Source organism: Megascapheus bottae, chromosome 7 (assembly GCF_031878675.1).
Source record: "Megascapheus bottae isolate mThoBot1 chromosome 7, mThoBot2.hap1, whole genome shotgun sequence".
NCBI lineage: Eukaryota > Metazoa > Chordata > Mammalia > Rodentia > Geomyidae > Megascapheus > Megascapheus bottae.
In genome coordinates this window covers 7,944,216-7,958,962 of record NC_143515.1, presented here as the reverse complement: position 1 = coordinate 7,958,962, position 14,747 = coordinate 7,944,216, and the positions used below count along the sequence as shown (strand labels likewise).

Here is a 14,747-nt window from a genome sequence, read left to right as displayed (position 1 = left end):
GCCTTAAAGTTCAAGCCACAGAGTAGCAAATAAATAAAATAAATAAGGCTGCCTATATCACTGTGTCTTTTTGTCTGGTTTCATACTTCACCATCACTCCTCAAGAAATAATTCTAAAAGTATTCTCCATCTGTAGAAGGGTAGAAGAGGTGATTAGTAAAGGCATTATATGGTCACAATAGCTAGAAGATAGCTGGAACAAATGACAGATGAACATATTATTATTATTATTAAAATATTTTATTGGCACTGATTTTTTATATCATATTTCAGATGTCAAATTTAACAAGTATTCAAGAATGAAATCTCTATATGCAAGCATTGGCATATAAATTTAAGAACAAAATTAAAATTAAGCTATAAATTTGTATGTCATAGATACATATCGATCTATTTATCAATATGTCTATAGAATATATATCCCATCATAGATTCATGTCTATGTAATTATATTTATATCTTCAAGTTCATGTCAATGACCTTGAGTTCCCATGTATTGAGAGATGAACATCTTAAGATGAGTTCTGTTAACATCATTTTCCTGACTAACATGCTGCCCCGAACCTCAAAATGGCACAAAGTACTCTGCCAAACCACCCAGAAGGCCCTGCAGTCTCAGGCCAAGGAAAAGCAGTGAAGTCAGCCTTTCCTAGGTTCTCACAGGGAATAGCTTACCATCTACCTAAAGCGGCAGAACCTGAAGAGTGGACCCCATTGAAGAACAGGCGTAGGAGGGAATGGTTCTGGAGCTGTGCTGTCAATGTCCTCATGGTTTGGAGCAGGAGCCAGAGTGGAGGGACAGAAATCTACCATCTAGAATGACATGATTAGGAATAAGCTAGAGATAGATTTCCCAGATCCCCTTCCTTCTGCTTGTTGATCGATATATAGCCACTTTAAGCTCTTTATTATATCAAAAGTGTGTTATTTACCTGAAATTCAAGTTTAATTGGACATCCTGGATTCTTGTTTACTAACCCTTGCTTAGCCCTAATTAGAAGCTATACTGTCTCTTGCACACACGCATGCACATGGGGACACACACATACCAGTCACAGGCCTAGCAGAGTGTGACATACTTGCCAGGGGTGGGGTCTTTCTGTGTACCCCAAGTTACCAGTCCACAGCAAAAAAGGCCAGGCCTGTATGCCTCTCTCCCCTTACTTGATTTACCCCCCTCGCTCCCAACTTGTTTGAATAAATGACAACCAGCATGGAATATATGCTCCCCAAATGTTGTTTAAATAGCCTGAAAGTACAACTAATGTAAGCCTCTATTTTTAGAACTACTTGTAGGCCAGATGAAATAAGAAATATTCCCCAGTTCCTACCAGAAAGCAGGCATTCACTGAATGTTCCAAGTCTGGTAACATAAGCCATACTCATTTCTTTTTTTTTGAACGGCAGCAACTTCTTGAAATCTGTTGACTACATTCAAGCCATAGTGTGTGCAGTAAATGATCTTAAGCCCTTCTGTACTGTCACCTTCCTGTAGAATGGGCATAAAGGACTTGGAATGAGTTGCCATTAGAGAAAAATACTTTTTTTTTTTCTATGTAGGAGAAATTTCATTTCATTTCTTTTTTTTATTTTTTTTTTTGTTGGGTTATGGGGCTTGAACTTGGCCTGGGCACTGTCCCTGAGCTCTTCAGCTCAAGGCTATCGCCCTACCCTTGAGCCAAGCCCTACTTCCTATTTTTCTAGAGGTTAATTGGAGACAAGAGTCTCAGCTCCTTTTGTGCTTAGGCTGGCTTTGAACCTTGATCCTCAGATCTCAGCTTCCTGAGTAGGATTACAGGCATGAACCACCGGTGCCCAGAGAAATTTCATTTCTTTAAAATTCCTTTTCTCTTATAATTAAATGTTTAAGATTTTGAGTTTTTCATTCTTCATTTTTATTGTTATTATAAAGCTGATATACAAAGAAGTTACTGTTACATGTGTCAGATAATGAATATATTCTCCTTTGCTGACTCCCATTCAAAAGGAGACAAGAGAGAGCTAAGAGTTTGGGAATGGGACTACATGATAAATGCATATGTTAAACAGATTCTACTCATCTTTTCTGAGAGCACTGAGGATGCTCTGGTTCTTACCAGCCTGGCCTAAACAAGTAGAAACTCTTCTTCATGCTATTAAGGGCTAAACTCTGATGTTCTGTTTTGCAGTTATTCTTGAAGTGGAAGTCAAGTTGGATGAACTACCCACAGAACCTTTCCCAGGGAGCCTTAGGCTGGCCCCCTCCCCTCTCTCCAGCGGGGACCAGCCTGCCTTGATGTCGCCAATCCAGACACAAAGACCACATCCAGGACTCAGAATTCTTCCTCACATAACTCCTGCCGCTGCAAAGCTTCCCGTGCCTCTGGCATTTAATCACACGGTTGGACACATAATACTTTCTGAGCATAAAACTGTCAAGTTTAATTGCTCAATCAATATACCTAGCATATATATGGAACCCACTGGTATTTTTTGGTGGAAAGATGGGAAGGAACTGCTGGGGGCACATCATTCAATCACACAGTTTTATCCTGATGATGAAGGGACATCCATCATTTCATCCTTCAGGTATGTGCTCTTGCTTCCTTTATTTTCTACATGTTATCATGCTAATATTGTCTTCTAAATAAAACACTAGCCTTGTTTGTTGTTAAGCGTCAAGATCCCTAGCATGTGTAGTTGGAGAGCTGGCTGTTAGTGTTGTGGGCTTCTTTCAAGATGACTTAGGGCTGGGAATTTGGCCTAGTGCTTGCCTAGCATGCTTGCAGACCTGGGTTCGATTCCTCAGTACCACACACATAGAAAAAGCCAGAAGTGGTGCTGTGGCTCAAGCAGTAGAGCTGTAGCCTTGAGGAAGCCCAAGGACCATGCCCAGGCCCTGAGTTCAAGCCAGGACTGGCAAAAACAAGCAAGGATGACTTGGGCCCCAGTGCGACTGTGGTAACAGCGTATGGAGGCTGGCCCTGATAGTATCCAGTGGGGTTCCCCTGAACAGTCCCACCAAGCCCACCAGTGTGGGAGAAAGGTGCTTTGTTGAGGGGGGGTGAGATGAGGGAGAGATTTTTTTGTACATTGCTGGTATCAAACCCAGAACCATTGAGCTATACTTCTAACCTAAGGGAAATGTTTTTTTAAGGACTTCAAAAAGATGCCAAAATCACCTGGGGACTTTTTTTTTTCTGGCCTAGAGGCTTAAACTCAGAGCCTGAGCACTGTCCCTGAGCCTCTTTGTGCTCAAGACTATCACTTGAGCCATAGTCCCACTTCTAGCCTTTTCTGAGTCGTTTATTGGAGATGAGAGTATCACAGACTTTTCTGCCTGGGCTTTCTTCAAACCTTGGGTTACAGATGTGAGCCATGGGTGCCTGGCTGGATGTGGGGACCATTTAAAACAGTGCAACCGCCTAGCTTTTCTTTGTTCTTCTTGTGTGTGTGTGTGCGTGCACACATGTGTGCATGTGTGCGAGTGGTGTGTGCACATGCTAGTAATGGGTTTTGGACATAGGGCCTTGCACTCTTTTTTTAAAATTTAATTTCATTATCAAGGTGATGTACTGAGGGGTTACATTACATACGTAAGGTAATGAGTCCATTTCTTATTGAATATTGTTATCCCTCCCACGTTTTTCTCCCACTTTCCCTCCTCCCATCTCCCCTCCCCCATTCCAAGTTGTAGAGTTCATTTCCAACATAGTGTCTTGTGAGGATGGCTGTTGCACAGGTCCTTTGTGCTTTGTCTCACATTTTGTTGTTCCCCTTCCCTTCTCTAATACAGATAAACATATATACTATACACTGGGTACCAAAAGCAAACACAGTGACAAGTGCTTAGCTTTTTTGCTCAAGGCTCATGCTGTACCACTTAAGCGACAGCTCTCCTTCCCCTCCCAGCTTTTCATTTGCCTTATGGCCTCCTCACCTCCATATCTATCCCTTTCTGCCGGTTCCAGTTATGGCACTGATGTAGCTATCTATGGTCTCAGGAAATGACATAAGCTTTCCGCCACTTGTGTAACCATGACAGTATTCTGCTTTGTTTTCCAAAAGTAGGGTTGCTGAGTTAGGGGTGACAGAGAGTGGCCAAGGCAGGAAATATTTCTAGAATATTCTATTGTCCCAAAAGTTGAGTCATTTTGTTTCACATGCCTTAGAGAATTACTTTCTTCTTCCGCACACCTCTTTTCTCTTAGGCTGAGGTGGGGTTTGTTTGCTTCCCTTCCCCCCCCCCCCCCCCCCGCAGCCTCCTTTTTGTTCATTCCTGACATATTTGTTTACTGCTATTACAGGGACTTGGATTCAGGGCTCTAAACTCCCATTTGGCCTTTTCTGCTCAGAGTGGGTGCTTTACCATTTGAGCCACAACACCCGTCCAGTGTTTTGCTGGTCAACTGGAAATAGAGCCTCTTGGCCTTTTCTGTATGGGCTCACTTTGAACCATGATCCTCAGATCTCATCCTCCTGAACAGCTAGGATTATAGGCATCTGGCTATTTATTATCTTGTGTGTGTTGATAGAGTACAGTGTGGTACTTCTGTACACGTGCACAGTGTACCCTGATCAAATCAGAGTAACCAACATTTGCCTGTCCTGGCCTCCAGGGATCATTTCTCCATTCAGATGGACTTTTTTTAACCTGCACGCTTGGTTTGTTTGTTTGTTTGTGGGTTTTTTTGTTGTTTTTTTTTGCCAGTCCTGAACTTGAGCCTGAGCACTGTCCTTGGACTTTCTCAAGGCTAGAGCTCTACCACTTGAGCCACAGCACCACTTCTAGCTTTTTTTCTATGTATGTGGTACCGAGGAATCAAACCTGGGTCTTTGTGCATGCTAGGCAAGCACTCTCCCACTAGGCCAATTTCCCGGCCCCAGTGCTTGTTGTTTTTGTATTTTGAATCAGATCTTTGTGTATACAATTGTGTTTACAACTGGCCTGTAATCAGCACCTCAGAATGGGGTCCGAGCCACTTGAAATGGACGGCCAAAACTTTCTCTGCTATCCCTCTACCAGGAGTGGGCAGCCGCTTTGATCTAGTTTGTTTTTACTTTCTCTGACGTGACACTTGGCACAATCCCATTTTCTGTCAAGCCTGAGTGACTCATTTTGTGTTTCCTTTTTAGAAAACTACTTTGTAAGCCCACACCTGTAATCCTAGCTGTTCAGGAGGCTGAGATCTGAGGATTGAAGTTCAAAGCCAGCCTGGGCACTAAAGTCCATGAGACTCTTATCTCCAATTAACCATCAGAAATCAGAAATGGTGCTGTGGCTCAAGGGTAGGGTGGTAGTCTTGAGCTGAAGAGCCCAGGGACAGGGCCCAGGCCCCGAGTTAAGTCCCACAACAGACAAAAAGAAAAAAGAAAACTACTTTGCAGCCAGTATAGACCTAACAACCTCGGCCACAGTTTGTCAAAACTTCCTTGGATCGATCTGACTGTCTGTCTGTCTGTCTGTCTGTCTGTCTGTCTGTCTGTCACCTTTTCCCAGCCTGTAGGCATGGGCACTGGGTAATCTTTCAGAGGGCAAAGAACAAACTTCTATGCTTTCCATGGAGATGGCTGAGACCCCTCAGGAGTTTGACTATTCCCTCTCCCTGCCCCACATCTAATGCAGAATATGATGCTGTACCACTCTATAGGCACAACTTCTAAGGAAAAAAGTGAAATTTTCATTTCATAACAAATAAATCAGAGCCATTTAAAGACAAAGAAATACATGGTCTCAGGTGTCATGGGGGGTGAACACAGTTATCATTCAAGTCTGCTCCAAGGAACTTGGGGTGGGGTGGGGTGGGGTGTGCCAGTAGTGCGTGTGGTGGAATGTGGGGGTGCCAATAGTGGGGCTTGAGCTCAGGGCTCACATGCTTTTTTATGCAAGCCTGGTGCTCTACCACTTGAGCCACTTCTGGCTTTTTGCTAGCTAATTGGAGACAAGGGTCTCACAGACTTTCTGGCCAAAGCTGGCTTTGAACTTAGATCTTCAAATCTCAGCCTCCTGAGTAGATAATATTGTTAAGTATGAGCCTCTGACACCTGAAAGGAACTGTTTAAAAAAATTGCCAGTCCTGGGACTTGAACTCAGGGCCTGGACACTGTCTTTTAGCTTTCTCAACGCTAGCGCTGTACCACTTGAGCCATTGTACCACTTCCAGTTTTTTCTGTGTATGTAGAACCATCCAGGAATCAAACTCAGGACTTCATGTATGCTAGCAAGCACTCTACCACTAGGTCACACTCCCAGCCCCTGGAAGGAACCATTTGAAAAGTTGAAGACTTTGTAAGTCTACCATAGTTGGGTTCTTATTTTGGACTTTTGTCTTTAGAATTCAGAAGGTGATCTGGGCGATACTTTGAGAACCTTAGAAAAGAATTTGCTCTTTTGTTTATATTCAGCTTATTATATATAAGCTCATTCAAAAGAAGAAATATAATATTTGACCTCCAAATTAAGCCTTAAAACAAATTTAGAAGTCAGAAGTCTTACAAATGAGAGATAGTCACCTGAGTTTGATAGCACTAAGAAAATATCAAATCCATCTTCATATTTTCTACTTTTTTTCCTGGCAACTGGGCATAAAGCCTGAACTTAAGGCTTCCAGTTTGTGTGGCTTGCTTTCTCACAGCTTGTTCTCTAGCACTTCAGCCATGCCTCCAGTGCAGCGTTTTGTTGGTTAATTGCAGATGGTATCTCAAAGCCTTTTCTGCCTGGACTTCCATCAAAACCCAAGCTTAAAAGTCTCAGTATCCTGAATATCTAGGATTATAGGCACGAGCCACTGGTAACCTATTTATTAGTCTACTTTATTAAGGAGATATTCAGATGGCACAAGGGTTTTAAGATGTGTTTCAAGAAAGTAAATTATAAAGACTTTATCAAGCGAACATGTAGTTGTGGAGTTTCTGGCTAGGCAAAAAGGATGTTAAAAACCCTATACTTGACACCTTTTAGCTAAAGACACTGAAGTCCCCTTGAATGAGGTAACTTGCCCATAGTTAGAAGAAAGGCAGCTAGATTTGCAAACCTTCTATATCTTAGCTCACAGCCCGTAAGGAAATCCACTCTGTTCTCAGGACTAGTGAAGAAATAATAGTTTTAGGCTTTCAACATTTGTTGCTCACAGAACCACGTCTGGGAGAATGACAGTTCACGTCAATCAGAGTAAAAAGTAACACAGCCACTGTCTCAACAAATAGGCGTGCTATGGCTCACATTGGTGGTTCTCGCTATTTAGAAGACACGGGTAGGAATATCATTATCCAGGCCATCCCAGGCAGAAAGTGTCAGACTATCTGAAAAATAGCTAAAGCAAAAACAGCTGGAGTATGGTTTATGTGGTAGAATACCTAGCAAGTATGAGACTCTTGAGTTCAAACCCCAGTACCACCCAAAGCAAGTAAAATGATCAGAACTAGAGAACCATGTATATTTAACTTTCGTGACTCATGCCCATGCCATGCTTCCAGATCCCAGACTCCTCAATATCCACATAAGGATTGATCCTAGCTGAAGGTGTGGTATGGTCTAGGAGCTGTCTTTACTGAACCAGAGCTTTGATTTCTGTTAGTCCTTTCTCCTACCTTTCCCTTCTACATTCGATGTGATAAAGAAATTTATACTAAGCAAACTCTAACTTTCATTGGTGGTATCATTCTAGATATAAAGGAGTAGGGGCTTTCCCCTAAAATCACAACCATCAGACAGCTACACACTAGATAGAAGAAAGGCCAGCCCTGCTTCTGTAGGGGTTTTTCTGGAAAGCTATTATCTGTTGGACAAATAGGTAGCTGACAGAATGACTGGTCATTGAGATAACATGGTGCCTGTGAAGAGAGTCAGCAGGGGAGACAGACTCAAAGGTCATGCCAGAAATGGCAAGGGTGTGTTAATATGCTTAGTGTTTACTTAAAGGTAGCCATAAAGTTTGATGGGGAGGACCCTAGATCAGGACTAGTAAGAAGTATACTTCTTTCATGGAGGTTGCCACACTACAGTCAAACTTCAGTTAGATGAAGCAGGGTGGAAGACAGGATAGGAATGACAGGAGCTCACTGGCATTTCCTAAAAACCCCTTGTAGTCTGGAAACATGGAAGGAGATTAGGCATCATGTATAAGAATAAACAGTTTTTAAGCTTCTGGATGCTGGTGACTTCACACGTTTATTGGGAGAATCATGGTCGGAGGCCAACTGGGCAGAAAAATTCATAGACCTTTTCTGAAATGGAGAGCTACAGGCATTATAAACACCTGTTAGACTCACTAACATAGAAGAACTAACATGTGGATTGTGCCCAAGCAATCCTAGCTGTCTAGGATACTAAGAATGGGAGGAAGCCTAGGCATGAAGTGAGAACCTTTCTCAAAAATCAGGGCTACTTGCATGTCTTCATGCTAAGAGTACCTGCCTAGGAAGCACAAGTAGAGTTCAAATCCCAGTATACTCTTTCCACCCTACCCCTGAAAAAAATGTTTTGAACTACTTGGTTTTAGCTTATGTGTGAATTAAATTTTTTATGCTAATGTGTGCATTTGGAAAATGCTAAACAAGTACAAACAATGAAAATAACCTTAAGAAAACTTTTCCAGTCATATACAAATTTAACATTTTTGAAACAAGTTAATATTCTAGTAATGTTTTATTATATATTTTATTCATAAATAGTAACATTATATTCTTGTCATATCTTTTATGCATTTTATTTATTAATGTATTATGAACATTTTTCTGTTGTTAAGTCTTCAAAGTATATTCATGGCTGTTATATGCCACTCTACTCTGCTGTTATGAAACAGTAGCAGATATAAAATACTTAAAGTTATAAAAGGAAAGCATTTTTAAACCAGGTGCTAGAGGCTTATATCTGTAGTCCTAGCTGCTTTGAGGCTATGAATGGAAGATTAGGATTTGAGGCCACTCTGGACAGAAAAGTTCCTGAAACTCCATCTCAGCAGAGGGAAACTGGATGTAGTGACACATGCCTGCCATCCCAGCAACAATGGAAAGCCTAAAGTAGGTGGATCGTAGCCTCCTTTCCTTGCCTAGTGCTGGTTGGTATGCACTCAGGCTGCTTCTCTGGTGAGCGTTTGGCTGTCGTGCTTTGTGGGACCTGATTATGGGACTGCTGTTGACTAGTATCCCCACCTTGTCTACCTCCAACACCAACTTGAGGACGGACAGGCTCCAGAACATGGCTTGACCAATTACCTGTCCCTAGACTTTTCAAAGGAGGCTATAATTTATGAGATATGATTAGCTCTAATATTAGGAATAGTGTGTAAAAATCCCAGTGGCTTTTGTGTTCTTTTCAGATCGAGCATTCTAGGAAGGCAGTAACTTCAGACTTAGAGACTGGAAAGAGCAACTCTCAAGTATAAGGAAAAATGGAAGTCCTTTGAAGCTGGCAGATGTGTTTGCTAGGGGATTTATGAAGAAGGAACAGGATGTGTTGTTTATTTTCTGTTTAATGCTAGGGATTCTCAGAATTCTAGTTCTGGTGTAGTGTCCATTAACTAAAGCTGGAAGGATTTTACTTTCTTGATGAACTTTCTCTGTCAAAATGTGAAGCTGAGGGACCGGGAGTTTGGCCTAGTGGTAGAGTGCTTGCCTAGCATGTACGAAGCCCTAATTCCATTCCTTGGTACCACATACATAGAAAAAGCCGGAAGTGGTGCTGTGGTTTAAGTGGTAAAGCATTAGCCTTAAGAAATCTCAAGGACAGTGCCCAGGACTGGCAAAAAAAATATGGGAAGCTGAGTGTGTGGGTCACAGTAGAATGCAAGGCCCTGGTTTCAATTTCTGGTATTAGACCAGAAGGAAGGGGAAGGGAAGTAGTTAACAGGGTTCTCCCCAAATCCATGCCTATTGAGGCCCCCTGTTTCTGAACAGATTGTTGCCATCATGAAATGATGCCACTTTTGGGGGGATCCCTGCAAGCCCTCTGGGCCTACAGGTTGTCCCTGAGTTTTGTGGCTCATGGCTAACACTCTACTACTTGAGTCATAGCTCCACTTTCAGCTTTTTGGTGGATTATTGGAGACAAGAATCTCACAGAACTTTCCTGCTTGGGCTGGCTTTGAACCACAACTCTCAGATCGCAGCTTCCTGAGGAGCTAAGATTACAGTCATGACACACCAGCACCTGGCTTCAGCTTGTGTTTTGCTAATTCATTGATGATTGAGTTTCAGACTTTTTTGTCTGGGCTGGTTTTGAACTATGATCCTCTGGTTCTCTACCTCAGGGGTAGCTATTACAGATGTGAGCTGCTAGCACTAGCCCTGTTGTTAGTTATCTCAATTCCTTTTTAAATTATTTTTGTCAGTCCTGGGGCTTAAACTTGGGACCTAGGCACTGTCACTGAACTTCTTTTGCTCAAGCTTAGCACTCTACCACTTGAGCTACTGCGCCATTTCTGACATTTTCTGCTTATGTGGTACTGAGGACTCAAAGCCAGGGCTTCACGTATACTAGATAAGCACTCTACCATTAAGCCACATTCCTAACACTAGTTATCTGACTTCTTTTGGTGGTGATGAAAGAAATTGGAATCATGTGTGAACAACCAGTAGAAATCTATAAAAGAGCATGAGTTTTTTTTTTAGCCACACCATCTGTAGACAGCATACCTGTCAGTTACTGACTTGCTTCATTCCAAGTCTTGCTCTTTACTCAAAGTTCCCTTTACTCGATTATCCATTGAATCGTCTAGTACCAGCATTGTTTGAACTGTGGCTGGTGAAAACAGGGAGCCTATCAGCTTAATGGGCATTTATATCTATTTTAAAAAGAGTTTACATTGTGGTAAACTTGTAACATAACATTCACCATTTTAATATATATGGATTAAATATATATTGTATAAAATATAAAAATATTAAAATGGTGAATTGTGTATGCATTATGTATATCTACATATCTACAGTCAATAGATATATATTTGTTTTGTTTCGTGTTAGTACTGGGGCTTGAACTCAAGGCCTCTGGCTTGACTTTTTCACTCAAGGCTGTGACTCAAGTCACACCTCCATGTCTAGCTTTTTGCTGGTTAAAGAGTCTCTTGGATTTATCTGCATAGACTGGCTTTGAATTGCCATCTTCAGATCTCAGACTTCTGAGTAGCTAGGATGACAGGATGGAGCCAGAAGTGCGAGCCAATTTAACCCTTTTTGATTGTACAGGGCAATGATATTATTTACATTCACACATGTGCAGCCATCACTGCCACATCTAGAACTTTTTTCATCTGCCCACACTGAAACTGTGAAGCATGAAACATTAGCTTTCCATTCTTCCCTCTCCCTTGGCCCCATCTAGCTTGGCCATTCTCCATCACTGGGAGTTGGATTGCTGTCAGTACCTCATATAAGTAGAATAGTAAAAACAGATCTGACTTTCTATTCTCAGGGCCTGGGCATTGTGCTTGGACACTTTTTGCTCAAGACTAGCATTCTGCCACTTGAGCCACAGCAACACTTCCAGCTTTTTCTTGGTATGTGGTACCCAGGAATCGAACCCAGGGCTTTGTGCATGCTAGGCGAGCACTCTACCACTGGGCTAAATTCCCACCCCCTATCACACTCTTGAGCTACTTACCATCCCATCCCAGCAGAACACGCAAGTGCAGTGGAGGCATGGCAGAGGGGTACAGACCCGCCATGGGCTTGCGGAATGCTCTGGGCTAACTCCACCCAGGCTCAGGGTGATGGGCTTCTGCAGTGCCAGCTCTGCAGGAACCAGGTGGTTCCTGTCTAGACACTGGCTGATGATGGAATTTTCTCAACCTCCTTGCTCCAGATGTTTGTATCTGGTGAGATTTTTGTACCTTTTTTTCTTTGGTTGTTATTTTGGCAGTGCTGGGAATAGAACCCAGGCCTGGTGTATCGTAGGCCACTGTTGTACCTCTGAACGTCATTCTTAACCCCCTACCATTATATTGTTTTAATTTAACTTTTGAATCAACATGCATTTATATGAGGAGGTTTGATTTTGATAATTCCACCAATGCATGCCATACACTCTGAGCTAGTTACCACCTCCATATTTCCATACTCTGCTTCCCTTCTTCTCTTCTTTTCTCCTTTCTCAACAGCACTTACTGAATTTCATGATACTATTTGCTATGTGTATGTATATCCATGAATAAATATGTATCCATGTATACATATATGTCAATGTATGTACCTACATATACATATGTGTGCAATATTCCCATCCTCTTCACCTCTCAGTGTCCTTTATTTTTCCTCTCTCACCCTACATTGATTCCTCCCTACACACTTTTAGACTGTGTCACATTATCATCATTTTAGCTCTAGATTCACAAATGAGTGACATGTGATATTTGGCTTTTTGAGTTTGCTTTTTTTTTTTTTAATCATCTTGAACTGGTGCTTGAACTGGGTGCTATCCCTGAGCTCAAGGCCAGCACTCTCCACTTAGAGCCACAGTACCACTTCTGGTTTTCTGGTGGTTAATTGGCGATAAGTATCTCCAGCTTTCCTGCCTGGGCTACTTTGAGCTAAGCCTCAGATCTCAGCCTCTTGAGTAGCTAGGATTACAGGCATGAGCCACATAAAGCCTGAGCTTACTTCATCTTGCTCAACATGATGATCTGAAAATAACATAATTTATTCTTCTTTATGGCTATGTACCCCCTACATTTGTTTGTTTGTTTGTTTCTGGTCCTGGGCTTAAACTCAGGGCCTGGGCACTGTCCCTGAGCTTCCCTCTTCCTCCCCAAAGCTATCATTCTACCACTTGATCCATAGCTCTACTTCTAACGTTTTGGTTGTTAGTTGGAGATAAACATCTCAATAAACTTTCTTGCCTGGGCTGGCTTTGAACTCATGATCTTTAGATTTCAGTCACCTGAGTAGCTAGGATTACACTGGTGCCCAGCATGAAGACATTTAGTTTTTAAAGCAGGCCATATACCTAGTCACATAGCCACTGTGTAAAGTTTTCATCGTCCATTTGCTCTTTCGGGCCCTTCCCTAGGGAAGCTAAGGTTATACATCTCTAAGAGATGTCAATCTACATAAAATCTTTGGATGTTTATGTGTGCCTGTCTGCAGGATAGTGTGCTCATCTAATAAGGTATTACTCATAGCTGTGGTTAGATCAACACCTAGGCTGTGTGTGTGTGTATGTTTACTCCATGATCAGGTGAAGTATACACTATCATTATATTTTGCTTCTTGAATTCCTTTTTGCTTTCCCTTAATGTAAGAGTTTCCTTGCTTGCTGGTTTGCTTAGTTTTCCAAGTATCACCCAAGCCCTCCCTGTACTCCTCAGGAGAACACTGAACCCTTCACTCACAATGATGGAACTATGGCAGATGCTTTCCTTCTGGAAGACGCCTATCCTGTTCCTCCATCCTGCTTCAGTCTGTGCTGGCCTTCCTTCCTCTTTGCTGTCTCAGGGCCCCTATGCTTCTCCTATGTCTTCTGGAGCTCAGCTTTTCCCTCTTTCCTAGCATTTCACCCTTCTCTTTGGCATGGAGTCCTCTATCTACTAACTTCTTGAGATTCACATGTTGGCAGAGGCCCTTTTCTTCATCCTGACCTTGAATCAGTTTGGTGGAATACAAGGAAAATCATTAACCTGTGATAATTTTTTTTTTGCCAGTTCTGAACTGAGGGCTGAGCACTGTCCTTGGGCTTTCTTCAAAACTAGTGCCGTACACTCGAGCCTCAGCACCACTTCTGGCTTTTTCTACACATGTGGTACTGAGGAATCAAACCCCAGTCTTTATGCATGCTAGGCAAGCACTCTACCACTAGGCCAAACTCCCAGTCCACCCTGTGATAATTTTGAAGCCACTGATATATTTCCTTTGATTCTCAGAATTACCATTTGAAGTGTGATTCTGGTTCAGTTCATTCCAGAGGGAAATGGGTTCCTTTTTACTGGAAGTCTTTCTGCTTTTGCTTTGACTTAGAGATGTGAAGCTCTTGGGTGGGATTTTATTCTTCCACTGTGTTGCCCACTGCAGCCCCTTGCTAGGAAAGCCTAGATGGTCTGTTCTAGAGCATTGTCTTGAGTGATTCCCTCATTTTCCTTCTATGTTCTTCCTTCCCAGAACTCTTAGACTTTCAATCTCCTGTTTACTATTCTGAGCTCATAGCCTCTCCCCTTGAGCCTCCCCAGAGAGGTGGTCACATGACTGCAGGAAAGGGATGGACATAGGGAATCTGTCTGTACAATAAGGGGACTCTGGCAAATCTGAGATCAGCAGGCATTGGTTAGACATCCAGGGAAAAAAGTTTTAAGGTAGTTTAGAGGCCATATTTCCTCTTCCTCAGAGGATTCACTGATTAGATGAGGCTCATCCATGTGCAGAAGGGGTATTCTGCTTCACGCAAAGGCTGCCAATTGGGGCTAGGAATGTGGCTTAGTGGTAGTGTTTGCCTAGCACCCATGAAGCCCCAGGTTCCATTCTACAGTACCACATAAACAGAAAAAAACAGAACTGGTGCTGTGGCTCAAGTGGTAAAGTGCTAGCCTTGATCAAAAGAAGCTCAGGGATAGTAGCTAGGCCCTGAATTCAAGCTCCAGAGGACAGGGAAAAAAAATTGTTAGTGACATGTCTGGTATGGAAAATGCCTTTATAGTAACATCTAGGTGATGCTTAGACAGCCAATCGGGTTCCAAGGCTGGCCAATGTGACACATAAAATGTACCATCAACAAGAAAATGACGAATCTCCTATTCCTGTAACATCAACTTAAAAGATGATCACTGTAAATATTTTTATTT

At 42.3% G+C, this 14,747-nt stretch overlaps 1 protein-coding gene across 1 annotated transcript in view; it reads left to right on the top strand.

Annotated features, from left to right (window-relative positions):
• Positions 1–14,747, top strand: part of Mertk (MER proto-oncogene, tyrosine kinase) — a 122,156-nt gene that overhangs the window by 20,783 nt on the left and 86,626 nt on the right. Inside the window, exon 2 of the mRNA XM_090336375.1 lies at positions 2,169–2,568. Coding sequence (XP_090192501.1) covers positions 2,169–2,568 — 400 coding nt within the window. The remainder of the gene's footprint in view (positions 1–2,168; positions 2,569–14,747) is intronic.